The sequence below is a fragment of the Carcharodon carcharias genome, chromosome 6, assembly GCF_017639515.1.
Source record: "Carcharodon carcharias isolate sCarCar2 chromosome 6, sCarCar2.pri, whole genome shotgun sequence".
NCBI classification, from domain to species: domain Eukaryota; kingdom Metazoa; phylum Chordata; class Chondrichthyes; order Lamniformes; family Lamnidae; genus Carcharodon; species Carcharodon carcharias.
Genome location: NC_054472.1, coordinates 77,676,980 through 77,696,202, shown reverse-complemented (window position 1 = coordinate 77,696,202; position 19,223 = coordinate 77,676,980). Strand labels below are relative to the sequence as shown.

Genomic DNA, 19,223 nt, shown 5'->3' with positions numbered 1-19,223 from the left:
ATACATTTCTACTTCCCTTTAGCTCTGAAGAAGAGTCGGACAGATTCGAAATGTTAACTCTGTCTTTCTCTCCTCAGATGCTGTCAGACCTGCTGAGTTTTTCCAACAGTTTTTGTTATTGTTTCAGATTTCCAGCATCCGCAGCATTTTGCTTCTATATTATAAAGAATATGAAGCTCGGCGGGTGCACCTGACCGGACCGAGCGCAAAATGTCACGCGATGGCGTCAGGCAAGCGCCTGGTTTCATCAAAAAGTCCTGTGATATTTCATTCGGTGGGTGTGTGCTGGAGTCAGCAGTGCGCCCGCCGACAATTAAAAGGCCTGTTAAGGCCATTAAAAAGGTAATTCTATTCAAATTTACGCTGCCTGTCCAACCTAACAGTGGGTGGGCAGATGAAACAGCCAAGCAGCCTTTGCACTTTTTAGGAAACCTCATCCACGGGCGTAATGAGGTTTCCTAAAGGAAATAAAAATCAAATAAAAATGTTACACTTGAATTGAAAACATGTCCCTGCTCATATGACAAAGTCACATGAGGGGACGTGTTTTATGATGTTTTTATTTTCTTTATTTTTTTTAAACAACACTTCATCTCCCAAAGTCAGCCCTGTGCCTCAGAGGTTATGGGGAGAATTTTCGGTATGTCGGGCGGGCCGGTCGGGAGCAGACGCGGGCGGGCACGGAGCCAATCATTCCCCGCGACCGGCTGCGTGCTGCCATTTTACATGGGCGCAGCAATTAAGGCTCGCCCAGCGTGAAGCATGGCTGGTAGTGCAGGTGGAGGGAGGAGGGAGAGTAGGGGCCTGCGAAGAGCACAGCAATCTCCCTGAGGCACGGAGCTGTTAAAAGTACTGAAATATTAAAGTTAAAAATTATTTAGACATTTCCCCTCATGTGACAGTGTCACATGAACTGGGACATGTTAATGAATTGTGCAAAAATATTTATTTATTTAATAAAGCTTCAGGGAACCTTGTTCTGCTCATGGGTGAGGTTTCCTGAAAAAACGCGAAGGCTGTTTGGGCCCTTTGCCTGCCCGCCAACCACAAGGGTTTTTAATTGGGTTTTTTAATGGCTTTAACAAGTCTTTGACAGTTTGGCGGGCGTGCAGCCAAACGAAAGATTTAAATGACGCGCAGTGACATCAGGGCGCACGCCCAGCATCACCGCGCGCCGTTTTATGTGTCGGCAAGCCGGGCCCACCCCTGCACGCCAACATCAAAATTCTGGCCTATGAAGCGCTCACTTGAGTGCATGCGCAAAGTTCATGCTTGGTCCACTTGCCCTCTTCCCCTCCCACGCCTGCACAGGTAGCACTGAGTGCTGCTCCTTACATTTCAAGCTATGTGGGCCTTAATTGGCCCACCAGCATTAAAGGTGCTGTGCCAATCGCAGGCAGTGGTTGGCTTCCTGCCCGCCCCCACGGAGCTCGCACACCAAGGGCAAAATTCTGTCCCCTGAGGTAAAGTGACATTATGGTTATCCATATGTAATACCTGACATTTTAAAGAGCATCTGGTAGCTCGAATATACATTAAATTTAATGAGCAGATTACTGCAAGTACAGCAACTGTTAATCACTTGGTTTATATGTCTGTGAGGATGGAGTATAGAGAATAGAGCTTCTGGATCATAGATCAGCTGGTCCATTCACGGGAATACAAGGTCATCGGAACTATATTAAAATGAGTAATTACTACTGTTTTAGTTACCTTAAGCAAGTTGCCAGATGCACAGCATTTTCTACAGTAATTTTTTGCCCCTTGATTTTGGAGTTACATTGATGTGGCCAAATTTCAAGCTATCTTATATTAAAACTACACACAGGAAGTAAGTGGGCTATATTAAAAATTGGCTTTCTTTAATATCTCTCTTTGTCTATCTCATACTCCTGATTGACAAAGGGGGTAATCACAGACTTAGTAAGCCTGATGTGCATATTCCAGGATAGTGCAATGTTAATGTCTGCATGACCTTTGGGATCTGTGGCAGTGGTTAATGTGATGGAGTTCAGGTGCACTGTGCTTTGGGTGGATGAATGGTTGGGCCGTCATGTAAATATTTGCAAACTGGCTATTGTCCTTGCTATTAGAAATCTTTAGCAAGGGGAGTGGCTGATGAGCAGTATAGAACAGCCTCCTTCCACCTCTGGAGATTGGCCTTGAACCTGGATTGATGGGATAAAGACTGGAGACTACTGTGGGCCTGAATGAAAACATTTTAGGGAGATTCAACTCTGTTCCAAGTCATTATGAGGGAGGCCCCTATGAGAAATCAAAATTTAACACTGTATTCCTTTTGCAGATTAGGCTTAAAACAACTTGCTAGGACAGTGAAAGGAGTTTATCTTAAATTAAGCATGAGTGTTCAAATGTAACTTGCTGGAATGGACTTCCTTCATGATATAAAGGATTTACCATCAAATATTTCTGACCGAAAAATAAAATCCATGCCTGACGTTTCAAACAAGTTCTGTTTTAATTTGGATTCTGCTGTATGAAGCATTAATCATTAACAGAAGTACATTCAACAAGTCACTTGCCTGAAGCACCAGTGACACCGCAGAAATTTCAACTGAACCAATATCCACAGTAAGTGACACCCTCAGTTACACACCAGCATACTTTGCAAACCCATATATTTATTATTTAGCACTCTTTTCCTTTTCCCCTTCCCCTCCTAAAGGCATTGACTTCTTGTTGAAGTATGATCCCATAGACGCTGATTACTTCTGGACATCTCGTTCAAATGGTAATTCTTCATCTGTGTGCCTCGATGGCAAGTGTTCCGAGGCTATTTGTACAGAGGGAGAGGCTAAAAGCCATGTAAACGCAGCCCTTTCCTCACCCAACATTTGCTCGTGTATATTTTCAGCTGAGGATTGATCAAGATTGGGAGATTTTTATTTGTTTATTCTTTCATGGGATGTGGGAGGCGCTGGATGGGTCAGCATTTTTATTGCTGCCTTCTTGTATCACTGTAGTCCACCCCGCAGTGCTGGGAGGAAGGGATTTCCAGGATTTTGACCCAGGGACAGTGAAGGAACTGCGACGTAGGGCAGAATCTTTCCCTCGTCGGGCAGGCGGCGCCCGACCTGAATGAACGTCAAGTGGCACATGATGACACTATTCAAGCGTCCCGACATCATCGCACACTCGTGTGATATTTCAGTCAGCGGGTGCGCACATGAGTCGGCAGCGCACTCGCTGACAATTAACAGGGCTAGTAAGGCCATTAAAGTTCTAACTAAATAGGCAGGATTTTCCCCCCGTCGGGGGCAAAGTTGAAGTGCGGGCGCCCGGAGGCGCGCCTCCCATCGGGGGGCATGCCGCCATTTTACGCGGTTGGGCCAATTAAGACCCGCTCAGTGTGATGTCCACACGGAAGTGCTGTCTGCTTCCTGTGCGGGCGGGGGAGAATCCCTAAACCTGAGAGTGTGCTGTATTGCACATGTGCAGGAAAGAACACGCTCATCTCCCTGAGGCTAGGTGCAGCCTCAGGTAGATCGGCTCTACTGTCAAAAATATTAAAAATAGAAAAAAAAATTCCTTGACGTCCCCTCATGTGAAACTCTCATGTGAGTTGGGACATGTCCATAATTTTTTTAAGAAACTTTAATTGAATTTTTAAAAACCTACATGAAACCTCATCCTGCCCATGGATGAGGTTTCATGCTTTTTCTAATTCCTGCCAGGGCTCCTGGCCTGCCCGCCAACCTTAAGGTTAGACAGGCAGGCCCATTAATTACTTTAATGGCTCTGTCAATGGCCTCAATTGGCCATTGACAGGTTAGCGGGTGCACAGCTGATTTTGCTGATTCCCCGCCTATCTGAAAATGTAAATGGGGCACGGTGACGTCGGGAGTTCCGCCTGACGCCACCGCGTGTCATTTTACACGTCAGTGAGCAGGCCCCGGCCCCAAGCTTGCCGACAGGAAAATCCTGCCCAATGAAATTTTTCACTGCCCGTCCAACCTTATGGTTGGCAGGCATACGAAAAGGCCAAGCAGCCTTTGGAGTTTTTGCGAAACCTCATCCATGGGTGGGGTGAGGTTTCGATCAGTAATTTAAAAAAATTTTTTTACATTTCAAACTAATTTCTAACATGTCCCTGCTCATGTGACAGAGTCACATGAGGGGACATCTAATTAAAATTTTTAAATTCTTTATTTTTTATTTTCAAAATTTCTCAGCTCCCTGAGGCAGCTCTGTGCCTTAGGGAGCTTTTACTGTGCACACCCCCAAGCATGTGCACACTTCCGCACTCGCTCTCCTCCCACCCTCACCCTGGCAGTGCTGCAGCACACGTTTCACGCTGGCTGACTATTAATTAGCCAGCCAGCATGAAACCCATATCGGGGCCCTATCCTGGATGGCAGCTGGCTTTGCGACCGCTCCTAAGCCTGCCCACCATGCCTGCCCAACAAGGACAGAATTCTACCCATAGTTTCGTCAGGGTAACATGTGGCTTGGAGGGGAACTTGCAGCTGGTGGTGTTCCCATGCATCTGCTGCCCTTGTCCTTCTAGGTAGTAGAGGTCGCAGGTTTGGAAGTTGCTGTCTAAGAAACCTTTGTGAGTTGCTGCGGTGCACCTTGTAGATGGCACACACTGCTACCACTGTGCGCTGGTGGTGGAAGGAGTGGACGTTGAAGGTGGTGGGTGTGGTGCCAATCAAGCGGACTGCTTTGTTCTGAATGGTGTCAAGCATCTTGAGTGTTGTGGGAGCTGCGCTCATCCAGGCAGGTGGGAGTATTCCATCACACTCCTGACTTATGCCTTGTAGACGGTGGACAGGCTTCGGGGTGTCAGGAGGTGAGTTGTTCACTGCAAGATTCATAGCTTTTGACCTGCTCTTGTAGCCACAGTATTTATAGGATTAGTTCTGTTCATTTCTTGGTCAATGGTAACACCCAGGATGTTGATAGTGGGGGATTCAGCGATGGTAATGCCATTGAATGTCAATGGATGATGGTTAGATTCTCTCTTGTTGGAGATGGTCATTGCCTGACACTTGTGTGGTGCGAATGTTACTTGTCACTTGTCAGCCCAAGCCTGGATATTGTCCATGTCTTGCTGCATTTGGACATGGACTGCTTCAGTATCTGAGGAGTTGCAAAAGGTGCTGAACATTAAGAGCCAGCCAGCGTGAAACGTGCACTGAGAGCCTCAACACCGCCAGGTGGGGGTAGGAGGAGGCGTGCACATAGTAAAAGCTCCCTGAGGCGCAGAGCTGCCTCAGGGACCTGATGATTTGTAAAATGAGAAATGAAGATCTACAATTAATATAAACTAAGTCACATGAAGAGGAACATGTTAAAAATGAGTTTTAAATTTTTTTGAATTAAATGTTGGAACCCTCATTCCACCCATGGGTGAGGTTTTTCAAAAAATGCGAAGAGAGCCTGGCCTATTCGCCCGCCCGCCAACCATATGGTTTGACGGGCAGCAAAAAATTCTACTTAATGACCTGCCTAAGGGCCTTAATGGGCCCCTTAATTGTCAGCGGGCGCGCTGCCAAATCTCGCGCGTGTCCACTGACTGAATATCACGTGAATGCGTGATGATGTCGGAACGCTCGCCCGACATCATCGCGTGCTATTTCATGCTTGGGCGTGTCAGGCATGCACCCACACGCCGAGCTGAAAATCCTGGCTTTGTGGTTATAAAAGTGGAATCTGAACTGGATATCCATGACTCATGCAGATATATTTCATCATGTTGTGGGAGAGCGAAGCTTAGTCAGGAGGTCATTGGCCCAACAGGAATAGAAAGGAAGTTTTGAATTATTGGGGAGGTAGGGTGGGATTGGCAGCAGAGGCTGGTAGTACCGCCCGTTGCTAATATGTGGCAACGCTGTGGAAGCAGGAAATTGTGTGCCTTGTTTGAGTTCAATAATTTTAGATCATGAACTCTCTCCTCCATCCCCACCCCCTTTCCGATTCCACCACCCCCCCACTTTTTTTCCAATAATTTATATTTATTTTCCTTTTCCCACCTATTTCTATTATTTTTAAATGTATTTCCATCCACTGTTTTATCTCTACCTTTTAGCCTTTATCGATTCCTTCACCCCACCCCACCCCCACTAAGGCTATCTGTACCTTGCTTGTCCTGCTTTCTACCCTTAATTAGCATATCTTTAGATAATATCACCACTTTCAACACCTCTTTGTCCTTTAGTTTGTGACATCTTTTGGTTATCTCCACCTATCACTGGCCTTCTATCCAGCTCCACTTGTCCCACCTTCCCCTTAAACCAGCTTATATTTCACCTCTCTTCTATTTTTACTTAGTTCTGTTGAAGGGTCATTCGGACTCAAAACATTAACTGTGTCCCTCTCCGCAGATGATACCAGACCTGCTGAGTTTTTCCAGGTATTTTTGATTTTTGTTTAGGAAATATTGGCTTGCTGTTCATTATACTTACACTTGCCCGTAGACTTCCTATGGAATTTTGCACTGGAAAGTGCAGTAATTAGAAATGTATTTCAATACAATGCCCTCTACATTGTATCTGGAACCCGTCTGGATTGGGTGATTGTATATCTCCTTAACCAATCAGATTGAAGAATTCTTCCTGAGGCATGCAGTCTGAACCAGGAGGTGCAAGTTGGAATCCAATGTTACACCTCAGGCTGGGTTTCCATCTCCTGATGGAAGTGGGAATGGACCAGAAATGACAAAAACCTTGGATTTTTTCTCAGGAATTTTGAATTTCCTGTGTCTACCTGACCTCACCCCATTTTCACATAGCCATATCAAGGGTCGGGACTGGCTTGCGTTGTGACTCCTCACAGGCTTCTGCTGATGTTAAGGTCACCATTGACAGCCGTAGAGGATTTTTTTTCCTGTTTCCCCAGTACTTTTGTCGGGTTGGTTGGGTTTTGGAAGGCTTTTGAAAACCCACCTTGTTTGGCAGTTCGTGAACCTTGGCAGAAGTTTGCTGAGGAATGAGGAACATCCTGACAGTTATGTGTTAAGCATTTTGACAGCTTCAAATGTCATTATTAGATGCTCTACTGTTAATGCCATTATTGATCATTGAACAGTGTCCTGCGATGTTAAGTTGAGTATTATATTGATCAGCATTGTGTAAGTGTTGAGATGCATTGGAGTATTTTTCCCATTGGTGTATGTGCTATTCACATTTAAAACTGAGGATAATGGTGCCTGGGAGCTCTACTGTCATGATTTGAAATGATTTAACACCCCACAGCCCTTGAAATTTGGAAACAAAACTAGTTTACAAGCTTTCACTTAGAGAAAAAAGTAGACGCCTGCACCTGCGTGCTTTGATTGACAGGCCACCTGGTGTAGCTTAGAAAAAAGCAAGGCCATTGTTTTTGCAGTTTCAATAGTCTTCATTGTTTCCATTTTAAAGGGTTTGCTTTGACAACTGGGGCCATTAGGATTGCTTAGCAGAGGTTCAAAAGCTACAAAACCACACATCTCAACAGGGGGCTTTGTCCACAGTTTGACTGACAGTTTAAAAAATGAGTAAAGGATTATCTGTCTTTGATGTGGTTACTGAATAGAAGTTTGTTTTTACAACTGAATGGCCACCCGAGGAGCTGAACTTTTTTTCATAGGCTCAGGATCATTTTAAAAATATGAATGGTTGTGTTTTTCACTGACAGTTCTCTTGGATTGTTAAAGGTCTCATTTTTAATTTTCCACTTTGAAGGCTTTCCATTTCTATGGCATGGCTACTGAGGACTGTACATAGCAGATGCTTAGTAGGTGGCTATGGAGGACATATGGGGGGCATAGAGCGTGCATGGTGGGGTTCTACGGAAGTATGGAGGGGGCAAGGAGAATCTGAGGGGAACGGAGGAGTCCGAGAGCGGGTAGAAGTATGAGGAGGTTGGGGAACAAAAGAACTATCTTGGAGAGCTGGGCCAATGTCCCCGAAAGCCAAGGCAGTTCTTCTAACCAACCCACTGGATACATGCACTCCTCTAACGCTGCCTCAGGAGTCAGAAAATCCAAATCCTTCTTACCCTCATCTCCAGGAAATGAAATTCTGGTAGGAATAGGTGACAGGCGTGGGTTTCCAAAGTCTCCCATTTCCCTAGCCCATCATGAAAACTTAGCCCCATGTACAGAAAAAGAAAGAAAGAAAAAGAAAGATAGGAGTAAGAGAGGGAGATAAAGGAGAAAGAAAAAAATAAAGAAAACCATGGGCAGAATTTTCCCCCATTGGAAAATTCTGTCTATGGTTTTCTTCTTTTTTCCTTTCTCCCTTGTAGCACCGCCACCCCCACCCCCCCCCACCCCCCCCCACCCCCTGAATCCTATCCTTCTCTTTCTTTCTTTATTTTTCTGTACATGGGGGTGAATTGGAGGCACACCACCATTTTATGTGGATGGGCCAATTAAGGCCCACCCAGCATGATGTCCACACGGAAGTGCTATGCGTTCCCTGTCAGCCGGAGGGGGATTCCCTGAGCCGAGAGTGCACTCTTTCGCGCATGCGCACAAAAGAGCACACTCATCTCCCTGAGGCTAAGTGCTGCCTCAGGCTATACAATAAAAAATTTGAAAAATAGAAAAAAAAATCCCTGACACTGTCATATGAGTTGGGACATGTCCATAACTTTTAAAAAAAATCTTTAATTACATTTTTAAAAACCTACATGAGACTTCATCCCGCGCAGGGCTGACGTTTCATGCTTTTTCTGATGCCTGCCAGGGCTCCTGGCCTGCCCGCCAACCTTAAGGTTGGATAGGCAGGTCCATTAATTAGTTTAATGACTCCGTCAATGGCCTCAGTTGGCTATTGACAGGTCAGGGGGCACACAGCTGATTCTGCTGAGCCCCCGCCTACCTGAAAATTTAAATGGGACGCGGTGACATTGGGAATTCTGCCCGAAATCATCCCGCATCATTTTACGTGTCGTCAAGAGGGTCCCGCCCCCCGCTCGCCGACTGGGAAATCCTGGTCCATATTTTTGTTTAAATCCCCAACATTAACTTGAATGTGATGAATGTGACTCCACTCTTTAAAAGTAAAAGTAAATTTTCAGCATCAGAGAGGATGCTTGGCAGTAATTAAGACAGATCTCACCATTAGAAATGTGGTTGCACTTTATTGCACTAGCCCTAACTGTTTCTGATGAGTTTAATAGGTAATGGGTAATTACTAGAACCTTACACTCTTCCATGTATCTCAATACTGAGCCTCTCAGTGAGATACTGTTATAGTGAAGATTTTGGAGGAGTCGGGCAAGTTAGACAGCAATATCCAATCTCCGCATTTAACTGCACCTATGCAGTTGCCAGAAATTATTGTCCGTTTTACTCCTTATACTGATAACCTACCTTAATGGGTGGAATCTTACCGGCTTAAAAGTTTTACAGAGGTCAGGACCTTGCTGGTGCTGCCTGGCACCCGCCTGAACATGCTTACAGGTAGTGATGAATTAAGGGGCCGCCTCCAGGAACATCATCCAATTAAGAATGGCGGACAGGATGGGTACCCAGCTGGGCCAATGGGAGGGCATTGTCCTGCTGGCTGCCCCAGCATGTGAGGTTGTCACAGTTGCTCTGAGCAGATATTTAAAATGGTTTGTGGGAACAGCAGTCAGGCCAATATTGTGGAAAGAGAACCACCTTCAGGAAAGCCGGCGGCCACAGCTGTGGTCCTGTGCTAGAAACTACCCCGGGCAGGGTATTTCAATTCAGAAGGTTTTTCTGCCGCTGCCCCCCACCTCCTCCCTGTGCAACCTGCTGCCAAGAGGCCACCTCTCGGGACCTGCCAAGCTTTGGCCACAGCATAGGGCCTTACTGGCACCATCCTCAATCTTGCCTCAATTCGCCAGGTAATTGGCACTAATTGGCCACCGGCTACTGCTGGGCAGGTAGCCGTTTCCGTCGGTCACTCACCTCCGGCAACACTGGCTGGACACGGGAATCCAATGCACCATTCTAAAAACTTCACTACTGCCTGCCACCAATGCTACCTTCATATGGCTGGTTAGGTTCTTCCCATTCTTTTTCCACTGTAATAAATTCACACATGGGTTTTTAATTGTAAATGCATGGCATAAGAAGTAAGATTAATGTGAATGGAAAGTGTATAGAATGTCATGTGAGAGAGATCAATTTTTGAATGAAGTGTTAATTGCTGAAAAGCCAACCAGAAAGTGCCCTCTTATGATTGCTTGCACAGAACCTTTGGGATACAAATTGAAGGTATTACCTGAATAACGGAATGAAAGCCTCTTCCTGCAGGCCTTTGTGGATCAAGTGGTACATCCCAGTCCATCTCATTTCTGAACCTGAGTCACCATGTATAGCTTTTTAGTCATGGTGGCTGACTCTATTGAAGTAAATATGTTACCTAAAGGCCAGAATCTTGACGTCGACATGCAGGGTTGGGCCCAACAGGCCAATGCGTAAAATGATACGCAGTGAAGTTGGGTGTGCGTCTCGACATCTCCATGCGCCGTCGGGATATTTCAGTGGGCGGATGCGCTATGAGCTTCGATGCGTGCCTGCCATTAATTAACTTAAGGCCCTTGAGCCATTAATGGATGGAGATTTTTTGCAGCCTGTGCAATCTTCAGAGTGTTGCACGGGCAAAAGGGGCGGGTGGGTGGGCCACATTTTTAAAAACCTCTTCCATGGGTGGGATAAGAGGGGTGAGTGGGCTCGCGAGTGGTATTTGTTAGACATTTAGGGCAGAAATTTTCTGTCGGCGAGCTGGGGGCGGGGCCCATTCACCGACGCAAATTCCTGATGTCATCCCGCCCCATTTAAATATTCAGGAAGGTGGGGGAACAGCGAGATCAGCCGTGTGCCCGCCGACCTGTCAATGGCCAATTGAGGGTAGTTAAATCAATTAAAGGCCCTGACCATCCAACCTTAAGGTTGGTAGGCAGGCCAGGAGCCCCATCGGGCTTCTGAAAAAACATGAAACCTCATCCACCGGCGGGATAAAGTTTCTGTGATATTTATTAACATGTTCCATCCTGTGTGATATTGTCACATGAGGGGGACATGTTAATAATTTTTTTATTTTTCTATTTTTACAGTTTCAGAACCTTTCAGCGCTCTCCCTGAGGCAGCACTTAGTCTGAGGGAGATGCACAAACGTGCGCACTCTCGCAGTTGGGGAATCCCCTCTGCCTGCACAGGAAGCGTCGGGCGGCCCACTTGTCAGGTCTTAATTGGCCTGCCCACTTAAAATGGCGGCGGGGCCCATTTCGGCAGCAGCGATCGGCTGCCTGCCCGCCACCAAGCCGGTGGGACCCGCCCACCAATCAAGGGCAAACTTCTGCCCTTAATGTTTAAACTTACTCCTACTTGCTTCTGTGAACAGGAGAACTTCAAATCTCTTCACGGCTGCTAGTACAGGAATAACAGGCTTCAGGTCAGGACTCTGGAGTAAACATCATTCTTGGGGCCTTGCTGGTTTCAGGAAACCTTCCCTTACCCTGGGAATGGCAGCTGTGTTCTCTACTGGAGGCATTCTCCGAGGAGGAAGGGAGGACCAGAAGAGGAAGGAGGCCAGGAGTCCATATTCAGCCTCCAGGGGAGCCACCTTTGGGAGGACAGGCACAGGCACAAGGGGCACAGGGCCAAGAGGTAGACAAAGGCAGAAGCGGCCGCAGAAGACGCCACTATCCTGCTGCCAGAGTTTACAGGCGGTGAAGCAGCTACCTCAATATGTCTGAGGTGCAGTGCCGAAGGAGGCTCTGTCTTTCAAGGCATACAATGACCTCCATTTGTCAGATGATAGGCCCTGAGATCAGTGCCAACTGTGCGTGTGGGCACCCCATGCCAGTAGCGTTGAAGGTCACGGCTGCCCTCAACTTCTATGCCTTCAGCTCTTTCCAGGGATCAGTGGGTGATCTTTGTGAAGTTTCCCAGTCAGCGGTCCACACTTCTGTCAAGCAGGTGACAGACGCTCTGTTCAGACGAGCATTGACTTTCATCCACTACCACAGGGACAAGGCCAGCCAGGCAGAGTGAGCCAGAGGCATCGCAGCCATTGCTGGGTTCCCCCAACCCCCATCCAGGGTGCTATAGGCTGCACACACGTGGCCATCAAGGCGCCAGCCCGGTGCCTTCATCAACAGGAAGGGTTTCCACTCCATGAATGTGCAAATAGTGTGTGACCACAGGATGCAGATTTTACAAGTCTGTGCAAGGTACCCAGGCAGCTCCCATGACGCCTACATCCTCAGACACTCCCAGGTGCCGTGGCTCTTCTGTGCTCCAGCCCAGCTGGATGGCTGGCTGCTGGGTGACAAGGGCTATCCCCTCAGAAGGTGGCTCATGACGCCCCTCTGCCATCCAAGAACAGAATCTGAGCAGCGGTACAATAGGAGCTACGCCTCCACAAGGGCTGTGGTGGAGAGAACCATCAGTCTTCTCAAGATGCGTTTCCAATGCCTGGACCGTTCAGAGGGTGCACTGCAATACCCCCCATATCATTTGTCGCTGATAGTGGTTGCATGCTGCGCCCTCCACAATCTGGCGCTGGAAAGGGGGATGCAGTGGAGGAAGAAGATGTTAACACAGATGCTCCGGCTGCACACGATGAGTCCAGTAGTAAGTCCAAGGATAAGCATGCTCAGGAGAAAGCTGAGGGGTTAGACGCTGACATATTCCAGGGAGGCAGGGACACCTGGGAGGCTTTAATCCAATGAATCTTCAGCTAGCACACCACAGACGCTAGGGCTAACATATGAGGAATGTTTGAGGACTCTGGGTCTATACTCGATGGAGTTTAGAAGGATGAGGGGCCATCTGATTGAAACTTACAGAACACTGAAAGGCCTGGACAGAGTGGACACGGGGAAGATGCTTCCATTAGTTGGAGAGACTAGGACCCGAGGGCACAGCTTCAGAGTAAAGGAAAGACCTTTTAGAACAGAGATGAGAAGAGACTTCTTTAGCCAGAGAGTGGTGAATCTATGGAATTCATTGCCACAGAAGGCTGTGGAGGCCAGGTCATTGAGTGTATTTAAGACCAAGATAGATAGGTTCTTGATTGGTAAGGGGATCAAAGGTTACGGGGAGAAGGCGGGAGAATGGGGTTGAGAATTGAACTGAATGGTGGAGCAGACTCGATGGGCCAAATGGCCTAATTTCTGTTCCTATGTCTTATGGTCTTATGGTCTTAAGTTTATGTTTTTGTGTGCTATGTCAAAGTGCTCCCCCCACTTGCTGCTCACTCTGCTGTCTTGTTGGCCTTGATCAGTTTGGCAGTCATCCTCTGGCCTGTGGGGCATGTGATGGCCCCGTCTGGGAGGGAGCGGCCAGTGCATGGCTGGCACCTCCCCAGTCGCCATAGCCTCATCGGGTCCCATGGTCACTGGCAGAGCTGAAGGAGCTGCTGCCTTCATCCAGAATGCTCTGAGAGGAGACCGCAGAGACAACAGGCAATGTGAGGTCACTGCAGACCTCCCTGCTCATCATTGATGGATGGTCACCTAGCTGGGATACTGGGTGCCCAATCCATCTCCCACATTGACAATGACCACCTGAGGTCAATGCCACTGTGAGGGCTTGCAGGTACGAGAGCAACCCCAGGAAGCCCTGATTGTTCTCCTGGAGGCGCCTGTGCATGAGAGTCACCACTCTCTCCATGGAGGAAGCATTGTGCTGGTCCAAGAGGGTCAATGCATTGCTGATGCTCCACATCAACTCCTCCAGCACGGAGACCATGCCACACATTTCCTCATGTATCTCCGCCAGATCCTCCCGCGCACCCTGCTGGACTTCCAGCATCTGCTGCCTCAGGGACCACTGAGCATGTTCCTGGTCCCCCACAGTCCTCCGACTGCCGGCGCCATGGGCACTCTCTGTCTCTGCCTGCACTTCAAGCGAGTGTGAAGTGCCCTCACCACTGTGCCCCAAGATGAATTACAAGCACCAGCGTCACACCATCTCAGCCAGGTAGGCACCAGTGGAGATACTAGCACCTCGATGGGGATTAGATCGTCGGCTAGTTGTTGGATTGGCCCATTAATTGGCCTGCCTGCATAAACTGGCAGTACGGAGCTGATCACGGGTGGTGATTGGCTCCATGCCCGCCCACACCCGCTCCCGACCAGCCCGCCCGACAGGCAGAAAATCTTCCCAAAGTGTTTGTTCTATGAGTTATGTGAGTCTTATGGCCTTTACCCTCTTGAGCTATTCTCTCCTCTTGTTGCTGCTACAGCAAGATACCACCAGTGGCCTTTGCACCTGCTCCAGATAACTTCTTTCAGCTGGTTAAACTCAGATGTAATTCAGAGTTCAATACTTATTTTTCAAAGTACACTCCCACCCTAAAACCCTGCCGAAGTTTTTTCTGATTGACCTTGAATGAAGCCTTCTGTTTGTGTTTGTCACCCATTTTCCAGAATTAATTTTGAATAGGAACAATTTTCACAGCAGAGCTAAGAAAGACAAATGGCCCACTCAGTTAGTGTTGCACCATTTTTATTCACATCTCTACAGTGAAGAGAGGGATATATGGTGCTATAATGCCGAATTATTTTTTTTCCTTTTCTTACTGCTAGTATGTTATTTAAGTAAATGTGAGGATTATACCCCAGCATGATAAAGTGAAATATTCTTTTGGAATTTATTTTTTTATGCATGTAACCTTGTAGATAAGATTAGATATTTATCATAATATCAGTTGTTTTTAAAATTATTGGAGGGGGCAGAACATTGAATGCTGGACAAGTATAGATTTAATAGTTATACAGATAAGATATATGAAGCTTTCTTGGTTCCACTTAATGTGTAATGCAAAATCTGATAAGACTTGGTAGATTGTGACCATTATCTGTGTTTTGTGATGGAAGCATTTTTCGCTATCTTCAATGATTGTGTAAAGTATTTTTATAGTTCTTCATTTAAAATTGTGTTTGCTTTCCAAGTTCAGCTGCATATGCAACATTTAGTGAGATCTGATATACAATAATAAAGCAGGTTTATTTAGCATTATGTTATTTTGGTTTTCAAATGTAGTTTAAGAATAAATCATAAAATTGAAATTAGCAGAGAATGGCTCATGAAGGACATTTAGCCAGCATGGAATTGATAAAGTCACAAATGTGCTGTTCCTGATTGTGCCCAGTATGTATAAATGCATCATATTCATAGAGACTATAAAGTAAAATTGTTAAGGCAACTATATAAAAGATATGCAGCTTCCCCCTTTGTGCAGAAAATATACAGTTTGGACATTAATACAAAAGCAAAATACTGCAGGTTATGGAAACCTGAAAAAAGACAGAAAATGCTGGAAATACTCAGCAGGACAGGCAGATTCTGTGGAGAGAAAAGCAGAGTTAACGTTGAAGGTCTCCTGAATTGTTAACTCTGGTTTTCGCTCCACTGATGCTGCCTGACTTGCTGAGTATTTTCGGCATTTTCTGTTTTTATTAATGTATAGTTTGGAATTTATTATAAAGTGAATGTTGAGATGATGCTGTAGACTGCAAAATAAACCTCAGGTAGTTTATCAGTACCATCTGAAGATCAATGTATTCCAGCTTTATAACACATTTTCATGTGTGCCGATTCATTATAATGGAGAAATATTGTGGCTTACTATTTTAACCTATCATTCCCTGCACCTGGACAAAGTTCTATGGAGGTGAGGGTGCAGTTAATCCCTGACGTTCCAGCAATGGTTATCAAACCATCAAATGCAGAGCATCATTTGATAAAATAAGTGATGAGGATGTTCAGGACATCCATTATTTATTGAAGACATTTGTCTCATTTTGATTCCTAATTTGAGCATTAATGTTGGTACAACTTCTGAGAAGGTGCTATGCTGCCTCACAAACTCAAGTTCATCAACTTTTGTTGTCTTAAATCTGACCTCATTCTGTTTCCTATTGACACTGCAAATAAATATAATTAACGGTTGTTCCCAAAGCTAAACAAGCAGCCACAACATTTATTGGTAGCAGTTGAAAAATCCATTCCATTACACTTGATCTTTATTGATAGCTTCCCTCTACTTCACAGTTGTGTTCCAGTGTAACTGTATTTATTATGCAAAGTCTTCTTTCAGGCACCTAAAGTAATTAGAAAGCCAATAGTTGTTGCTGACTTTCAAATGATAACACACACACTAAAAATTCCATGAACATCATAACCTCATTCAGGTACTCTTGGTCCAGAAACGATAGCTAACACAACTGTGCAGAATGAGCCTGTGACTTGAAGAACTCCTCCCATCCAACATAAAGTTATACAAGCTGATCACGTAGTTTATTGTGGGCAGCATTTCAAAATTCTGAATGTGTAAAAGACAACCTAGCAGTGCTGTCGGATGGTGGGGTGCGTAAGACATAGCCTGATGTACATTCATAATGAGGCTGTCTGAATCATTCTTGGATATGGACATGGCAAATTATAGTGAAGCTTTAGACCCATCTTACACTGCTTTGGAGTTTGAAAATATGCAGTTGCTGTACAACACCCATGGTAAGTTACAGTATTTTGTTGATAATACATTGCTTAGTTTATGATCAGTAGGTTGAAGTAATGTAAAGAATTGAAAGTAGTTTGTGTAAAGAATTGATTCATTTAAAATAGATTTTACTGAAGTTATGACTACTCCAATGCGATACTTCCTTTCGCTCTTAATAATTGACAACATATTTGGCGGTAGCGCTGTGAATCTGGCTACTGCTTTTTTCTTAAAAAGTACAATGTGCCACCCACTTGCAGGCTGTCAGTCAGTGTGTCAGAGGCTTAAAATAAAGCCAGCTGGAGTATTCCCTGCTCCATTTATCTTAATCCTATAATTTTTAGCGTTTTGACAACTTCAACAGAAAAAAATGAATATACATTTCTGTGCTAAACATCTTATTTAATTAATTAAATTTCATTGGAACAGGCACTCCAGTCACTTGTGAAGCAAAATTGAGGTATTTTTGCCCCTAGAGCTTAAAAATTATACACAACTAGTTTTTGAACTAGACAAGAAGTGAAATTTATAAGCGGCTAGTGACCATGTTGAGTAAATAATAAGCTAATGTTACCTCATCCCTTCACTGATTATTTAACTAGTCTAAAGCTTTAACTGTTGGTTATTCTTTTATGGACTCATTACAGGACTAACAATGCACTTATAGGTACATCAACATTTATTTCATAGCATTTGTAGAATACTGGTTTAACTAACGTGAGCCTGGAAATCACTGTTGGTGAAATTAGTAGATGACTGCTCAATACATTTCTATGACATTCTTCAATTATTTAATGGTCATATCAAACATCCTAACAGTAATTTCTAGGCAGTGATGATTTATACATTAGTCACGTTGACACTCTCAGAATTTAGTTCTATTCAGGATGTATTCATTAATTTTTAAGGAGCATTACTTTCTAAACCCTCCAAAGATGAAAAATTTCCCAGTGCAAGTGGGAGAGTTAACAGAAAGAGATCAAGTTGAAATAAAGAATAACTACATTCTACAGACCAGTCCCAGCTACATAGAAAATATTCCTAATAACTTTTAGATTGTGGTTTATATGACATTATAGTCCTGTTGCATTAATTTATGTTTTGTCCTTGATATCATAGTGCTTAAGAGGCATTATTTGTTGGCGCAAGTACAAGGCTTGTCAGTTAAGAAATCATTTATGGCTACTTATTAGAAGACAACAGATAGTTTTGTAGCTGTGCCAGTGTCGGTCTTAATCATTTCCATTTGAAAGCATATCTAAAGTTCTACTGCTTTTTTGAACATTAGAACTGAAAGTGAAAATACATTTGTTTGGATTTGTTTTAAACTACAAATTATATTTTAATATATTTTTGATTTCCCCATCTTTGAATCAGCCCTCTGAAACCACACAGAGACTGTTTGATTCTGAATTTATGCTACTGGGCTGAAATTTATGAATTACACCACTGCAAAATAGTACAAACACTTTAAGTAAACACATTCATTTCTAGAAGATTACTGTTTTTACAGATTATAATGGGTGGATTTTTGCATATAGTTGCCAAATCTGATCAAAGAATAACTGTGATAGTGAAATTAATGTTCAAAGGACTCTTTAGATCCTTTTGCTTCTGACAGTACAAAGAGACTCATCAGAATAATAACAACATTTGATATGGCTCACTTTGTAGTGTAACATAACAGCACATACTAATTGAAATGGCAAGAGAGGGTGACAGGTGTCTGTTAGTGAAAAATTTTCCTGGCTTTGTAACTGTGCTGCCTGCTAAGTGTAACTGGACTGATTTTATTTTACTTTCCACACTCAGACACTTCTCCAACAGAGACAAACACCATGAATACATCAGACAATGGGATTAGCACGTTGTGTGCAATCTGTGGGGACAGAGCAACAGGAAAACACTATGGTGCCTCCAGTTGTGATGGATGCAAAGGTTTCTTCAGACGAAGCATAAGGAAGAATCATGTGTACTCTTGCAGGTATACCACTTTGATCTCCTGCTTATAATGTATTGACATTGCCAAGTGACCCAGAGTAAAAATTGAATATGTAATCATCAGTCTTACTAAAGAATCACTTCTACATGTGCCTTTGTCCTTGAGTAGCCTCAATTCTGAGAGCTGGCAGTGTAGGAATTATTGTAATAAATCAATTCTAAAGTTTTAAGGTAGTAAACAATTTTCAAGATGATTATTAGTTTACTTACAGCATTTTGTTCACATTAGTTTTCATGGTATTAAGATGTTTTGTTTCAACCATTACTGATTACTTCCAAATAAAGTTTATTTTAATGTTATTGCTTAACCTTCGGATAGGGAGAAATTTTAGGTGTGTAGCTGAACCATACAAGAACATGGAGGTTGTAGCTTCAATCTGTAGTCTACAGAATGGTGGTGGGAAGCCGCAGTTGTCCTTAGGGGAGGTGATGGAAAATGGTGGTCAGCATTCCTGGATCAGATAGCGCTGATTATCTCCTACTAGGAAGGGTGTATGTCTTAATGTTGAGTGGAGATAGGATCAGACTTGGCTCAGTTTGGGCCCATGATCCAAATATAGACTGCTATATTCACTATCTACTTTCCACAAGAAGAATGGTTACTAGACTGAGCTACTACTGCATTCCAGAGTTGGAATGGTACATGAGATGTACAGACAACACCAATGACAATAATTAATTGTATTTAGATAGTATATTTAGCATCGTAAAACATCCCAAGGTTCTTTACAAAATTTGGTGTTAAGTCACAAAGGAGATATTAACGCAGCTGAACAAAAGCTTGATCAA

The 19,223-nt window shown here is 44.4% G+C and overlaps 1 protein-coding gene across 10 annotated transcripts in view; it reads left to right on the top strand.

Moving 5' to 3' along the window:
- The window catches only part of LOC121279277 (hepatocyte nuclear factor 4-gamma-like), a 198,938-nt gene that overhangs the window by 122,888 nt on the left and 56,827 nt on the right, over positions 1-19,223 (top strand). For 9 of the 10 annotated variants that reach the window (XM_041190393.1, XM_041190385.1, XM_041190391.1 and 6 more), the window contains one exon: positions 18,246-18,417. In XM_041190393.1, the coding sequence (XP_041046327.1) occupies positions 18,272-18,417 (146 nt within the window). In that variant the 5' untranslated portion in view covers positions 18,246-18,271. Of the gene's footprint in view, positions 1-16,256; positions 16,448-18,245; positions 18,418-19,223 lie in introns of those variants that run through there. The other variant, XM_041190384.1, reaches the window with a different exon arrangement.